At 43.8% G+C, this 17237-nt stretch overlaps 1 protein-coding gene across 1 annotated transcript in view; it reads right to left on the reverse strand.

Annotated features, from left to right (window-relative positions):
* Positions 1-17237, reverse strand: part of tmtc3 (transmembrane O-mannosyltransferase targeting cadherins 3) — a 67646-nt gene that overhangs the window by 5204 nt on the left and 45205 nt on the right. The window contains exons 12-13 of the mRNA XM_079560405.1: positions 15483-15652; positions 12374-12600 (exon numbers count right to left, since the gene is read on the reverse strand). Coding sequence (XP_079416531.1) covers positions 12374-12600; positions 15483-15652 — 397 coding nt within the window. The remainder of the gene's footprint in view (positions 1-12373; positions 12601-15482; positions 15653-17237) is intronic.

A 17237-nucleotide genomic window follows, 5' to 3' on the forward strand; every position in this document is an offset into this window, starting at 1 on the left:
AGAGAACGACTCGAGGCTGCACAAAGTTCATAAACTTTAACCAGGAGCCTCTGGAGGACGTCTGAGATTGAGTTTTATGTTGCATTTGTCACAGTTACCGTCACATGTGAAAGAAAGGTCAATGACTTTGCTTATTTCCGCGTTACGATGACGTAGGGCTGCTTGATTATTGAAAAAATAATAATCCTGATTATTTTTGTCATAATTGAAATCACGATTATTCAAACGATTATTTGTTGCCTTTAAAAAATCCATCAAAAAAGTGACAAAAATCCATCAAAAAAGTGAAAAAAAATCCATAAAAAAAAATGACAAAGTACGCCTTGATTAAGGAGAGGTCCCTGTTTCACACCTGCCCCCTGCTGGCCAGCCCTCACACCTGCGCAAGTAAACTGAGCAGCGCGGCCTGATGACATCATCACAGCGCCGTTTGTTTTTATGTCAGACAAAAATCCATCAAAAAAGTGACAAAAATCCAGCAAAAAAAAAGACAAAAATCCAGCAACAGCGCCGTTTGTTTTTATGTCAGGCAAAAGCATGAGCCATGGCAGGTGAAAAGCGAAGGGAAAATAATCCCAGCGGCCTGAAATAACGTAAGTCTGCTTTGCAAAAAAATCTAATAATGAAAAATTTGAAGATCTTTTTTTTTGAAAAAAATAAATAAAAATTGAAAAAAATAAATAATAATAATTATAATCGATTTTTTGCGATTATGCTAATTTTGTAATCGTTTACTGTTGTAATCGAAATCGTAATCGAATTTCGATTAATTGCACAGCCCTACGATGTCGGGCTTCACATCATAAGCTTCATTAGAGCTAATTTTGATCTTTTTCTGTGAATATGAGGCCAACTTTCATCAAATAAAGAGCAGGCTAATCAGAAACTTGAAAAGCACAGAAGCTGATCCCAGAGCCACGATCTGCCTGACTGTTGTTTAACCCACATCCCTCTTTGAGTGAAGCTGCTGCACCTTTTACACACTGCCTCGAAAAGGAGGAGATACTGACTCTCATTCATGTGTGTAGAGATGGAATCAGGGTCTGTAGGACGATGGTTGGGTTTTTGGTCAAGATTCTTAAAGACCAGGGGGTTACCAGGGGCGGATCTAGAAAAAAAATCACGGGGTGGCAAGCAAGGTCAGGGATCATTTCTGGGTTGGCAACACATTTTACAATGTCGAATGTTTATAGCGGGGGGTGTGCAAGTTTTTGCTTGATCGCAAGGTAGTTTTTCCATTTAGATGCAGGCTGAGCCCCCCCCCCCCCAAAATTAAACAAATAGTAGCATTGTTCATAATATACAGTGCCTCTCGAAAGTATTCATACACCTTGAACTTTTGCACATTTTGTCATGTTTACAGCCCTAAACAAAGATTTTATTTTGATTTTTTTACTGAACGTTCCCACACAAGTAACAGACAACTGTGAAGTGAAAGCAAAATGATACATGATTCTGTTATTTTTCAAAAAATAGAAAAGTGAAAAGTGGGGCGTGCATAAGTATTCATACAGCATGAATGAATACTTTGTGGGACCCCCTTTTACTGCAATAACAGCAGAAAGTCTTTTGGGTTTGACTCTACAAGGTTTGCACATGTAGAGACTGACATTTTAGCCCATTCCTCTTTACAAAGCAACTCAAGCTCTGTCAGATTTGAAGGAGAGCAATTTTCAGATTATTCCACAGATTTTCAATAGGATTTAGGTCAGGACTTTGACTGGGCCATTCTAACACATTAATATGTTTTTATTGAACCATTCCATTGTAGATTTATCTTTGTGTTTAGGGTCATTGTCCTGCTGAAGGTGAATCTCCGCCTCAACCTCAGTTCTCTTGCTGACTCCAGGTTTTCCTCCAAAATGTCCCTGTATTTGGCTCCATCCATCTTCCCAACTATTCTTACAGTCTCCCCAGTCCCCGCTGAGGAAAAGCAGCCCCACAGCATGATGCCCCCCCCCCGTATATTTGACACTGGGGATGGTGCACTCAGGACGATGAGCAGTGTCAGGTTTGCTCCATACATAACGTTTTGGGCCAAAAAGTTCAATTTTTGTCTCATCTGACCAAAGCTCCTTCTTCCACATGGAGCTGTGTCCTCCATATGACTTTTAGCAAACCTATCAATAATGGCTTTCTTCTTCCACTCGTCCATGAAGGCCAGATTTGTGTAGATACGACTTATAGTTGTCCCATGTACAGATTCCCCCAGCTCAGCGGCAGGACTTCACAGCTCCTCCAGAGTTATCTTGGGGCACTTGGTTGCATTTCTTACCAGTGCTCTCCTTGTTCAGTTTGTTAGTTTACATGAACAGCCGTGTCTTGGTAAGTCTGCAGTGGTGCTTTACTCTTTCCATTTCCGAATGATGGATTGAACAGTTGCTCCGGGAGATGTTCAAATCTTGGGAAATCTTTGTATAACTTAAGGCTGCTTTAAACTTCTCCACAACTTTATCCCTGACCTCTCTGGTGCTCCTTGACCATCATGATGTTGTTTAGTGACCAATACACTCCGACCACAGCTCTGGGGGCCTAAAAGAACAGCTGAAATTATACTGAGAGTAGATTATACACAGATGCCTCTATTTAACCGTTAGGCCAAGGTGTGAACATTCTGCAGTCATTAGAAATGTTTTAAAGGCAATTTAATGCACTCAGAAAATGCTGTATGAATACTTATGCACGCCCCACTTTTCACTTTTCTATTTTTTGAAAAATAACAGAATCATGTATCATTTTGCTTTCACTTCACAGCTGTCTGTTACTTGTGTGTGAACGTTCAGTAAAAAAATCAAAATAAAATCTTTATGTTTAGGGTTGTAAACATGACAAAGTGTGCAAAAGCTCAAGGTGTATGAATACTTATGAGAGGCACTGTATGTAGGGGGTTTCTAAGTCAGGTAAAATTTTAACTTTTGTAATAGAAAAAAAAAAAAATCATCATCTTTGGAGCCACAGAAGTTGCACCTGGCTCCTTATTTAGCTCTAAAGTTGTTTTAATTCTTTGTCCTGTCAAAAAAGAAACTAAGAGTGAGGCGTAGATCGATCTGTAAATCGAGAGCTTTGCCCCGACTCAGCTCCCTCTTCACCACGACAGACCGATACAGCGACCGCATCACTGCTGACGCCGCACCGATCCGTCTGTCGATCTCACGCTCCATCCGTCCCTCACTGAGAACAAGACCCCGAGATACTTGAACTCCTCCACTTGAGGCACCTGGAGAGGAGAGGCACCTTCCTCCATGGAGAACCCTGGCCTCGGATTTGGAGGTCCTGTTTTTTTTGTCTAAATATAACAGGTTTCCCAATACACAGGCAGCTTCTCAGCTTAATCAAGGACCACTTTTGTCTAAAGCCTTTGAATCGGGCAATATCTGGCCCTGGTGATGTTTGGGTTTCTTTTAGTGCTGCAGAGACTTTCTCTAAAGTCCAAGTGTGCTTTCAATCTGAGTGAGGCTCCACTGAAACGACCTGTGAAACTTTGAGCAGCTTGTGTCACCTCCAATACATCTCCTTAATCATCTTCTGGAAGCCAAAACCTAACGCTAATAGAGTTATGTGACACTGTATATTTCACCATGGGCCACCCTACTGTACATTTACCCCCTTCATCCCCATGACACTTCTAAACTCACGGGCGTTGACCTTAAACGTTGACGCTCTTAGCTAAGCACTTCAAATAATCATCCACACAGCATTATGATTTATTTTGTCAGTTCAAATAAGTGACAGATCGGCTTTTGACACCTGCGTTGAAAACAAAACCAGAGAAAGTGACTAAGTACAAGCACACCTGGCGCTAAAACAACTCCCCGCCCACAGAGCAAACAGGGAAATGCCTTTCGGAGCGAAGTTGTGAGCGGTTATGGAAACGAATCAAGAAAGAAAACGAGTCTTGGCTGAACTCCTGTTGACGTGCGATGCGTCATATAAGGTAAACATGAGGGAGGTCACGGAGTTCACGCACGCACAGAGGCAGCGCGAGGGACAAGAGGACGATTGTGCTGAGGAGGGATTACGAGGACATGGTCACGGAGAATGTCTTTGAGCGGAGCGGAGGGCGCTGGGGCAGAGCAGTCAGCCCTCCACTCCACAATACATATCTAAGGACTGTATTACAGAGGAGGGCTCGTCCGGTACCGATATGAAGGGGGCTGACATGGCCGATCATTTTATTTGATGTTATTTTTCTCTGGTCTCTGTGGTCTACGTCACTCAGCGTGACTTTCTGCAGAAAGACAAATCACGCTTTGTTGTTGCACAAACCGTTTTGATAAAAAACAATAAAGCGCAAGTTCTACAGAATTCCGTCATCATTTCACCGCTTTCAAGGAAAATAAGAGACATCTTTGGTTACAGGCATCAAAAGAAGGGATTGAAATGAACATGATAAAAACAAAAATGCAACAATCACTACATATCAACCCCTCCTGGAACCGTCACCTTAATGTGGTGGAGGGGTTTGAGCGCCTGAATGATCCTGGAGCTCTGTTGTCGGGCTTCGTGGCCCTGTAGGGTCTCCCAGGGCAAACAGGTCCTCAGGGACAGGTCGAGAGCGGTTTAGAAGCCCCTTATGAAAGACCAACAGGCCCGGTTAGAACCATGAGGCCGTCGTCCTGTGGACCCACCACCTGCAGGAGGAGCCATAAGGGGCGGATGCAATGTGATTTGGGCAGCTCCACCGGCTGCCCCCACGACCCGCGAGACGAGCTTGGTCTGTCATATCGTCCCTTCAAACAGCGCGTTTATCGCCCAACAGCAATTAAATAATGTTAGCAATGCTAACGACAGCAACAAATGACAAGTAGCCTAGCTTAAATTAGCCCCTAAACCTTTGCAGACTTTGTGTCTGCAGTGATATGTTCAGAAGGACGTTATCAGCAGGTTTAGCTCTCGCTCCCGTCTGCACCTGCAGCTGGATTTCACCGTGTCTGCAGTAGTTTCCACCGGCTTTAGTAGTGCTGTCACTGCACTGGGTCTGCACGACTCACAAAAAACATCAAACATGTTTGAACACCTTGCAACTGTGCAATTTTCAGTCGTTTGTTCATCATGAGCAGTTAATCGTGGTTTGTAGCCCCCTGTGACTGCACGACAGAGACGAGTGTATAAAATCGCACAATATAAGTCAGGACTACTCAATAGCATTCATAACCTACAGCGCGGGCTCAAATTAAAACATGGCTCTGTAAAACAATGTAAATGAAAACAATGAGTAAACTTAGCTTATCCTTGGACGGACTGACAGATTTTCTAAACCGAAGCTCAAGGACAGTGCGCATCGTGTTCTTGGAGTTTTGTTCAGATCGTCACATGCAGAAGCAGGACTCTTCGCGGTCAGCAGCAGATGACATCATGTTTCCCTGTCGTCTTCATCGTTACAAAGGGCTGGACCAGCGACTTTCAGGTAAGAACACAGTTCAGTCGTGGATGTTTGTAAAACGGACCATGAAGCTGATCTGAGCTCTCTGGGCTCTAACTTAACTAAATCTGAATCATGAATCTGACAGGTGCATTTTCTTCCTTTCTCCCCTGACTTCATTCGATACGTCTTTGTGGGAAATGTACCAGCGCAGAGATGCTCTTTGTGAAGTTAACAGGCAATAGAGAGGCTGAATATGTGGATGGGGGCGTGCATAAGTATTCATACAGCATTTTCTGAGTGCATTAAATTGCCTTTATAACATTCATAATAACTCCAGAATGTTCACACCTTGGCCTAACCATTAAATAGAGGCCACCTGTGTGTAATCTGCCCTCAGTATAATTACAGCTATTCTTTTAGGCCCTCAGAGCTGTGGTCGGAGTGTGTTGGTCACTAAACAACATCATGAAGGTCAAGGAGCACCAGAGAGGTCAGGGATAAAGCTGTGGAGAAGTTTAAAGCAGCATTAAGTTACACAAACATTTCCCAAGATTTAAACATCTCCCAGAGCACTGTTCAATCCATCATTCAGAAATGGAAAGAGTAAAGCACCACTGCCAACTTACCAAGACACGGTCGCCCATCTAAAATATTAGATCAAACAAGGAGAGCACTGGTAAGAAATACAACCAAGAGCCCCAAGATAACTCTGGAGGAGCAGTGAAGTCCTGCCGCTGAGCTGGGGGAATCTGTACATGGGACAACTACAAGTCGTATCTACACAAATCTGGCCTTCATGAACGAGTGGAAGAAGAAAGCCATTAATGAAAGGAGGCCATAAGAAATCCCGTTTGAAGTTTGCTAGAAGTCATATGGAGGACACAGCAAGAAGGAGCTTGCTGGTCAGATGAGACAAAAATTGAACTTTTTGGCCTAAATGCAAAACGTTATGTATGGAGCAAACCTGACACTGCTCATCGTCCTGAGTGCACAATCTCCAGTGTCAAATATACGGGGGGAGCATCATGCTGTGGGGCAGCTTTTCCTCAGCGGGGACTGGGGAGACTGTAAGAATAGTTGGGAAGATGGATGGAGCCAAATACAGGGACATTTTGGAGGAAAACCTGCTGGAGTCAGCAAGAGAACTGAGGCCTTCAGCAGGACAATGACCCGAAACACAAAGCTAAATCTACAATGGAATGGTTCAATAAAAACATATTAATGTGTTAGAAAGGCCCAGTCAAAGTCCTGACCTAAATCCTATTGAAAATCTGTGGAATAATCTGAAAACTGCTGTTCACAAACGCTCTCCTTCTAATGTGACAGAGCTAGAGTTGTTTTGTAAAGAGGAATGGGCTCAAATGTCACTCTCTACATGTGCAAATCTTGTAGAGTCAGACCCTCAAGACTTGCTGCTGTTATTACAGCAAAAGGGGGTTCCACAAAGTATTCATTCACACTGTATGAATACTTATGCACGCCCCTCTTTTCGGGTTTCTATTTTTTGAAAAATAACGGAATCATGTATCATTTTGCTTTCACTTCACAGTTGTCTGTTACTTGTGTGTGAACGTTCAGTAAAAAAATCAAAATAAAATCTTCATGTTTAGGGTTGTAAACATGACAAAATGTGCAAAAGTTCAAGGTGTATAAATACTTTTGAGACGCACTGTACATGCTTCCATTGGGTCAGCTAATAAACAGCAACAATGTGTCGTACCACAACTATGCAGATGACACTCAAATCTACGTGTCACTGACGGCTGGTGAACATGGGCCTGTAGATACTCTCTGTCACTGCATCCAACAGATCAGTGTGTGGAGGCAAAACAACTTTCTCCAACTAAACTCAGACAAAACAGAGATCATTGTTTTTGTCCCACAGACACAAAGACAAAGTGTTGTCAGTCACCTTGAGTCTCTCTCTAAATCCAAAAAATCAGGTTAGAAATCTAGGAGTGATCATGGACTCAGACCTGAACTTAAACCGCCACATCAAAGCAATAACACCAGCAGCTTTTTACCATCTGAAAAACATGGCTAAGATCAGAGGAATAGTGTCAAACCCAGACTTAGAGAGACTTATCCATGTGTTTGTCTCCAGCAGGTTTGACGACTGTAACGGCTGCAGAACATCCAGAACCAGGAAACACGACCATATTAGTCCAGTGCTCCGGTCTCTGCACTGACTTCCTGTCACTCAGAGAATAGACTTTAAAACAGCTCTGCTTGTTACGAGTCTTTTCATGGTTCAGCACCAAAGTCCATCTCTGACACGTTAGAGCCGTATGAACCATCTCGGGCCCTGAGAACCTCAGGGAGGGGCCTCCTGGTGGTTCCTAGAGTCAGGACTAAACATGTTGAGGCTAAAGCTACAGTCTGGAACTCTGAAATGGAATAAAATGAAATGGAAGTCTTCACGAGGATGTGAGACAGGCCTCAACTCTGACAATGTTCAAATCCAGGCTGAAAACAGTTCTTTTTGCCCGTGCATATGACTGAAAGTATTTTATCTGCACTCTTGCTTCTTACTGTAATTGATTAATTGATTGACTGCGGAATTCTTCCGCAGTCAATTATTGGTTTTCATGTTCTTTATTGATTGACTGCGGAATTCTTCCGCAGTCAATTATTGGTTTTCATGTTCTTTATTGATTGACTGCGGAATTCTTCCGCAGTCAATTATTGGTTTTCATGTTCTTTATTATTATTCCTCTTCCATCTTTTTCCCGATTTTCTAGAGCTTTCAGCACCTTCATGCTTTGTGCAATTTATGCAAGTTATGCATCAAAATGTTCCGCATGTTGAGGAGAAGGGTGCTATTACTTTTGGGACTTCTGCAATTTATGGTTTTTCCGCAATCGGCCAAAATGTCGGAGATTTTTCCCATTGACTTATAATGGGGCTGCCGCAAATCCATGCTTTTCTGCACTTTTTTCTGCATTTTATGCAATTTCTGCACTTTGTGCATGTTCAGCTTCTGCAACTTGTGGGTTTTGAGAAAAAATTGGCCTTCTGCAGTTTTCCAGTTTTTTTATACGAGAGTTTGAAATTTTTGCATTGGTGTGTATGTGCGAATCCAGCCAATGGGGAGACTCCAGGCCTTTCAGCCATTTGTGCAGCTTCTGCCAATCAAGCACTGAGGCCATTTCAACAGTTTGACCAGTTTATGGAATATAAAAGTTTATTCAACATTAATAATTTATGCAAATTAACCACTTTATGGAATTTAAACCGCTTATGCAACTTAAGAGTTTATGCCATTTAGGATTTATGAATTTTAAAGAGTTTATGCAATTTACATAATTTATGCAAAATAACCCATTCATGCATTTTACCACTTTATGCAGTTTATACAGTTTATGCAACATGACATTTTATGCATTTTACCAGTTTATGCAAATTAGATTATGCCAATTAAGCAATTTATGCAATTTGAACAGTTCATGCGATTTCTGCATTCGCTTCCCGCAATTCCGCAGTCAATCGCAATGGCGCAGCCATTGCATTTCTAGTTATTATTCCTCTTCCATCTTTTTCCCGATTTTCTAGAGCTTTCAGCACCTTCATGCTTTGTGCAATTTATGCAAGTTATGCATCAAAATGTTCCGCATGTTGAGGAGAAGGGTGCTATTACTTTTGGGACTTCTGCAACTTATGGTTTTTCCGCAATCGGCCGAAATGTCGGAGATTTTTCCCATTGACTTATAATGGGGCTGCCGCAAATCCATGCTTTTCTGCACTTTTTTCTGCATTTTCTGCAATTTCTGCACTTTGTGCATGTTCAGCTTATGCAACTTGTGGGTTTTGAGAAAAAATTGGCCTTCTGCAGATTTCCAGTTTTTTTATATGAGAGTTTGAAATTTTTGCATTGGTGTGTATGGGGGAATCCAGCCAATGGGGAGACTCCAGGCCTTTCAGCCATTTGTGCAGCTTCTGCCAATCAAGCACTGAGGCCATTTCAACAGTTTGACCAGTTTATGGAATTTAAAAAGTTTATGCAATATTAACAATTTATGCAAAGTAACCACTTTATGGGATTTAACCAGTTTATGCAAATTAAGAGTTTATGCCATTTAGGATTCATGAATTTTAAAGAGTTTATGCAATTTACATAATTTATGCAAATTAACCCATTCATGCATTCTACCACTTTATGCAGTTTATGCAACATGACATTTATGCATTTGACCAGTTTATGCAAATGATATTATGCAAATTAAGCAATTTATGCAATTTGAACAGTTTATGCAATTTCTGCATTCGCTTCCTGCAATTCCGCAGTCAATCGCAATGGTGTTTTTATTGATTCTATTTGCTGTCTTGTATTCATGCAACTGTGAAGCACTTTGAATTGCCTTGTGTATGAATTGTGCTCTACAAATAAACTTGCCTTGCCTTGCCTTGAAGGTTTCCATCATAGAAATAGAAATCCATCTAATAGAGGTCGACTGATGTGGGATTTTCGGAGGCCGATGCCGATCTAAACCAACGCTACTTTTATTTTTTTGACAAATTAAACGCGACTTTGTTGCAATGTGACACCACGGGGCCCCGTCCAGGTGAGAATCGAACCCGGACCTTCTTGAGCGCAAAGCTTATTGAACAAGAACATGTACTTTCTTAGACAGCTGGCCTCATTCAGGGTCTGTTAATAGTTATTGTACATGTTCTATCAGTCTATTGTGTCCCGTGTTCTATCGCAAGGAAAAGGGACACTCAGAGTCTCTACCTACCTACATACAAAGCGTCTAAAACGAAGATGAAAATACAACAAAAAAGTGACCAAAAAAACAACAACAAAAAGCAAAAAAGACATTATTTTGTGTGCCTGAGTGTTGTTTTTTCACGTTTTATAATTTGAAACGACGTAGAAGAAGATCGTTAAGATAGGAACAATGAACAACGCGCTCAACTTCGGCCCAATATTTAGAGCAATCACTCCAAAGCACCTGCCAAGCGTTTGTTCATGTGCAAAACGAGCAGCACATGTAAAAGTGGATCCGCAGCACGAGAGATTGATTCATTTTTTTACTCGCGCAGCATTTTCTGGGAACATCAACAAAGGGAGGGCTTTAGTGGACACTTTCCGATCTTAAAGCTCCAAGGACATTGACTCAACCCTCTTGGCTGGTGTTTGCCGAAGGTGCCAGCGTAATCCGGGCCACTGTGCTCGAGGAATCCATCAATGTCGAATTCCACTTTGTTCTTACGCCATCGGGTTTATTTTCTTCTCCACGATCCAAAAAACGGCTGCTATTTGACCTCTGAGGCAAAATGTCACACGGCGAGATCAGACACGCTGCTGCAGCAATCGAGCCCAAACCGACTATTCCGGTACAGTGACAAAGCTTTGGACAGTCACCAAAATGTCACCGTGCTGGGAAAGGTTTGCACCGTTGGTGTCAGAGTCAGAGGTTAAACCGTGACTGGTGCGATTGTTGCAGCGGCGGCGAAGCGTGGACTGGGCAAACACGCCCAAAGAGAGGCGAGGCCAGGTGAATGAAACGGGGCACAGAACCAGCGCATTCAGGAGGTTCAGAGGGGGGATTATGTCGGCTAAGAGGATTTGGAGTGCGCTGAAAGAATGGAAGTTTTAAAGCGTGGATGTATCGTTCCAGGAATGAAATATAAACAATAGATTTTTCGCGCGATACTGTAATTTTCACTTTGTACATGCGTGAGTGTGGTGTGTGTTCATTAACCTCTTACCTCCCGCCAAAACCGAGGATATTTACTCCAGTTCAGCTTAGACCAAAGCACCTGGACTGCAGAGCAACAGTGCAACAGCCTCATTTGAAAGCCAAGACCTACAAAAGTGATTGACAAAATCGCGGCAACAACGTGACATTGGGTATCGGGCCGATACCACACGCTTGTACTCATTAATCAGGTCCCGATACAGAATAACAACAAACTGGAGAATTCTTTAGTGTAAATCCAATAAATCCATTTACACATCAGCACAATTATATTTCTTTGTGTGTAAAGTCCTGTGTGTGCTCATCATGCATATTGTACAATTTAGCATAGAGATGTATTGCTTTTTTTCTAGTTTAATGCTGTTTTAGTTTATACCACGTTCATGCAATGCAATAAAAATATTCCAGAAGATTCTCTTAATTATATGCTGCTTGCCTCTTGTTGGTAATAAGCAGTAGAATGACTGACATGAGGCAGAGAAACAGGAGGGACATGACTTAAAACACTGAAGGATAATCCAAACAAACGCCTAACAAATGTTTTTAAAAGTGATATACACGTGGTTCTGACCTTCATGTGACTGACTGTCCTCACATTTGCACAATGCCGTTTCATTGTACCTTTTGTCAGGGCTGTAACAATGAAGGGGGCATTTGCTGAAGGGTCCTAATTTGAAGGGGGCCCCAGGAAAGTAATTCTTTAACAGCATTAAATAGACCAGCTAAAGGTATTATTCATGATCTAAAATCCACCAGAATGCAGGAAATCACATCTGAATAATACAAATTTTCTTGGGGGAGGACCACCAAACCCCCCCTTAAAGTGCTCTCCCACACTGGTCATTTGCGTTCGTGCAGTGCTCCCCTCTGACACATACTTTGAGGTACAAATTGATTTTGTCTATGCAGCTCCTGATATGTTCAGTCACCTAAAGCATATACTTGTTTTTTGCTTTGAATTTCGAGGCACTATAGCCAAGAAAACGGCCACCCAGCTCAGGACCGGCCGATGTCTCACTCCGAAGTTGGGTGAAAAGTTGACAGCCCTGAAAACATGACGAGTTTTTGTTTCCGAGTTTTCGAATTTAAAGCTTTGCAATGACATTCAAAGCACAGTTTATTTGATGACTTTTAGTGCTTTTGTGGAAACTTTTGTGCAATTCTGAAATGGTTTTAGAGCAGTTAATGGCTAAAAACCCCTGATCTGACCTTAACTCATATCCATAAGCAAAACTATAAATATGAGGAGCCTGAAGCCAATGTCAGCTTAATTCAGATTGCCGTTTGCCTTTCAGCTTCTCCTCACCGGACTCCTGCATGAGCAGCGCAGAGTTGAACAGCGCCAGCTTGTGCCTGGGACTCAGCTCCAGCGCGTGGTTGAAGTTGGTGAGGGCCTCGCGCGGCTCCTTCATCTCGATGTGGACGATGGCCAGGTTGTACCACAGGTCCGCGTTGGTCTTGTCCAAGTCCAGGGCCCGCAGGTACGCGTCACGAGCCTCCATCAGCTTGTTCATCTTCAGCAGCAGCTCGCCTCTGGGGGACAAGAACAAAAAATCAACAAAGAAGAGATTTAAAAAAAGGAAAGTGTATAGTTGATGCATCATGGGATAGCATTGATAAAAGGCGCTCATGGGGACAGTCCCTGTTCTGTCACTGACCCCGGTACTGTCCAACAGTGTTGTTTTCGTCAACAAAGACGATAACGGTATATTTTCATTGACGCCCCTTTTTTTTAATGACGATAACGTAACGATGACGAACTAAAATGAGCTCTTTGGGGACTAGAACATGACGAGACGTTTACGAGTTTACGTCAATGAGACGAGACGAGAAAAAAATGGGAGAAAGTTTTTGGTTAGATCGTTCATAAACAGAGTTTGTGCGTGGAGTGAGAGAACACACGGTAAACGTGACCCGGAGCGGCGCCGTGCTGCTCATGATGCGGCAGGTGTAACCCAGCAGCGGCGCCTCTTTCTCTCTCTCTCTCCCCGTGGCGTGCGGTCACTGCTCGGGTACATCCTCCTCGGAGCGTCTGACATCCATGTCACAGGGACTTTATTGTTTCTCAGGACAGTTTTCAATACCGTGGCATATGAACGCAGAAAGCACGTTGAGGTCGGCTACGTATGTGCAGACAGCGCTGTTGGTAAAAATGTTTTTTTTCCAAAATCTCGAAGCGATGATCAGAGGACGAGGAGAGCGGGCGCTTTTGGGAAAAGTCCTGTTCACAGTCGGCCGACCACTTCTGCCAGTGCCTATCGTGATGTCATCTGTTTGTCAAAAGCTATAGAAAGCCAATAGAAGCTATTATTTATCCCAATTTCCAAGACTTATTGAAATTAATTATAACTTCTTATAATGAAACAGACGAAAACGTGACAAAAACCTTTTTAATTTACGTCTGACTAAAACGTGACTAAAACTATCTCATTTTGAAATGACTAAAATGTGACTAAACCTAAAAGCATTTTCGTCCAAAAGACTAAGACTAAGACTAAAACTAAAAGGGCTGCCAAAAACGACACTACTGCTCAAACACGCACAGAACTATCAGCACATTTTACCACCTACCCTTTCCATTTAAAACTGTTTATGATCAAAGTACATTCAGATTAGGATTAGGATTAGCTTTAAATCCTGTAAAATTCTGTAATCAAAGTTCAGACACAGTTCACACGCGAAACTAGCGCTGGGCCCAGGACTGGAAAAGGTTCCTGCGGACAGGGGTGCAGGTGGTAGAGCGGGTCGTCTCATGATCGGAAAGGCAGGGGTTCGAATCCCGGCTTCTGAAGATGCACACTGTCACTGTGTCCATGGGCAAGACACTTCACTTTTCCTCCGGTGTCTGCATACGTTGCTGTTGGAATGTGAGTGAGTGGTTCCTGGCTGTAAAGCACTTTGGGCCTAATGAAGGAAGAAAAGCGCTATATAAGTGTGCGAAATACCAGTCAATATTCGGGGGGGGTGTGTGATTGCATTACAAACCCAGCGTAACTTTATAAAACTATAAAACCGAAAACATGAAGCGGATCTTTCTCAAATAAGAAGTGGCTGAAAGCTCGGGATGCACTGACTACATTTATGGATTAGTTTACGTTTGTAAAGATCTTGATTTTGTCTAAACAGCAGGTTCATTCCTCGTGGACGGGCTGAGCCTGCAGAGTTCTCCTTTCTCCCTCTCGATCCCATTCTTTTTACTCATTTAGTCTTTGCCTTTCTCTATTTTTCTCAAATGTAGCAGAGAGCTGTGCATGTGGAGCTTGATAAATATGCAACATGCAACCTTAGAAAAAAAAAGCGCCGGCCCTTTGTACCGACTCGTTCGCGACCGTCCCATCACTAACAGTGCAGAGTGTGCTTGTGTTTGCACCTTTGCTTTAGCCAACCACGGGCCCCAGGAGTCTGATGTGTTAATCAGGGGGGTCGGACCTCCCGCACCACCGCGTATTTCGCACACTGGTTCAGACCATTTAACATTTAGGGATGCACCGATACTGACACCAGTATCACGCTTGTACTCAATAATGTGGTCCCAATGCCAGAAACCGACACCACTTGACGTGTGGCCTGCGCACCTACAGGACGCTTTCTGAGCTGAGGCGAGCAAAGAACAACAAACTGGAGAATTCTTCAGTGGAAAAACAATATTCCACGTACTTGATTACAGACTACACTCTAAATCAGAGTCTGAATGGATTTAACCAGAGCTAATGTTGTTAGTGCTGCAGCGCTGGGTCTGCAGTCTTTACGAGTCGAAAGGCTAATGCTGCTAATATGTGGCGATTCTTAAATAGCTTTATGCCCAGGGACTTATGATAATGGATTATCTGGCTGGGGGCTCCCTTCGAGATCGGGTGAGGAGCTCAGTTACTTGGAAGGAGCTCGGAGTAGAGTCGCTGCTCCTTCACGTTGAAAGGAGCAGCTGAGGTGGCTCGGGCATCTGTTCCAGATGCCTCCTGGTCGCCTCCCTCTGGAGTTGTTCCAGGCATGTCCTAGTGGGACAAGGCCTCATGAAAGACCCAGGACACGCTGGTGGGACTATGTCTCCGAGCTGGCCTGGTGTGGCCTCGGGGTCAGAACAGCTGGAGGAGGTGTGTGTGGATCGGGAAGTCTGGGCATCTCTGCTGAGACTGCTGCCCCCGTGACCCGGCCCCGGATAAAGCGGAAAATGGATGGATGGATTGAATGAAAATTTAATACAAATGAAAAATAAATACACTCCATTGGGCCCTCTCCCACCCCACCGTGACCCTTCTCAACATCACCATTACTTTGTATTTAAAGACAATATTAATTTAGCTGTTGGCTGCTTTAACAAGAGCTGCTGACTGCTTTTAATGAGCAGAAGACGTCCACAAGAGGAATGCGAGGAATTGTTTGCCCGATTGTGAATGAAAATGCGTGCGGCCGCCTACCTGCTGATGTACGCCTGTTTGAAGTCGGGCCTCATGCTGATGGCTTGTCTGTACAGCTGGTCCGCTTCCTCCAGCCTCGACTCGTTCGCTCGGATCAAATTCGCCAGATTTATATAAACGTTCAGGTGGTTCGGAGCGACTCTGGTGGCGTACTTCTTACCGGGAATCACCTTCAGCGGAAACAGAAAGAAGAAAAACGTGACTCATGACTTTTGACGACTGAAGGTGGTTATAATGAAGATAGACATGTAAACATTAACAGGACAGGGAGGAATAAGTGAGTACACCCTTAGATTCAATAGCCGGTTGACCCTCCTTTGGCAGCAATAACTTCATCCAGACGTTTCCTGTAGTTGCAGATTAGACGTGTTGTATTTTTCATGAACAAACCACTTAAATGTAAAAAGGTTGCTCAAATTTAGCACCTTCAGAGCTGTTAAATGATTGACAGCTTCTTCTCTCAGGCAAAAAGGCAATAATCAAAGCCGTTCATGTAAAATCCATGTCAAATAAAACTGATCTGACTAATATTGAACCATAAATATTAAACTGTCACTCTCACTACTTTCTCCGAGCCGCCGCACAAGTGAGAACATGCAGAGAGTGGAAACAGAATCAGTGCACGATACAGTCGACTAAATACTGCGGCACTATTCAGTAAGAGGAGGACATATTTGTAAAGCACTCATTGTTTAATGATAACACCACTGCTGCATAGTGTACACCACCTGGTTGAAGGTTTTTATTATTTCAATTTCAAGTCATTACCCTAAACCTCGAGATGTTGCATTCTCTGCGCAATAGGACTGAGTGCTTTCAAAAATACAAATTTTTCTTCCAAGTGAAGGTAGAGGTTTGACCTACAGGGTTAGCAGCTTTTATAGATCTTTTTAATGCCATTTTCAAGCTGCCTTCAGCTACATTTGTCAGCTCAGAAAGGTTGCATTCCCACATTGCATCACTGGATGCTCCACCTTCCAAACAGCGAGCTAACCTTGTCCTGCAGCAGCAGAAGAGGTACACCTCCTCCGGCTCACCCCAACACCCCCCTCACCTGCCCCTGACCTGCCCCTGACCTGCCCCTGACCTCACCTTCCCTGCCCCTGACCTGCCCCTGACCTGCCCCTCACCTGCCCCTCACCTCACCTGCCCCTCACCTCACCTGCCCCTGCCCTGCCCCTTACCTGCCCCTCACCTCACCTGCCCCTGCCCTGCCCCTCACATCACCTGCCCCTCACCTGCCCTTCACCTCACCTGCCCCTCACCTCACCTGCCCTTCACCTGCCCCTCACCTCACCTGCCCCTGCCCTGCCCCTTACCTGCCCCTCACCTCACCTGCCCCTGCCCTGCCCCTTACCTGCCCCTCACCTGCCCCTGACCTGCCCCTCACCTCACCTCACCTGCCCCTCACCTGCCCCGACCATGTAAACACAAACACCTGCAGGGAGTGCAAATGTTTGAAGCAGCAGACGCAGCAACAGTGAGCCAATGTTAAACACAGAGTTTAGCATTAGCGGCTAAAACAGTCAGAGTTCAGCATTTGTGGCTAACACAGTCAGAGTTTAGCATTAGCGGCTAACACCATAGATATCCTATAGTAAAGGCGAGATGTCTCGTACACGCTGCTCGCCAATGGAGGGCGCGTGTGCACACGGCGGCCATCTTGCCACAGGGAGCTCGCTCACTGCTAACATTGTGTTTTATGGTGCATGCACTTTTAACCAATAACCATAACTTGCTCAATGTTCCACCAAT

This window comes from Gobius niger (genome assembly GCF_951799975.1).
Source record: "Gobius niger genome assembly, chromosome: 7".
NCBI classification, from domain to species: Eukaryota; Metazoa; Chordata; class Actinopteri; order Gobiiformes; family Gobiidae; genus Gobius; species Gobius niger.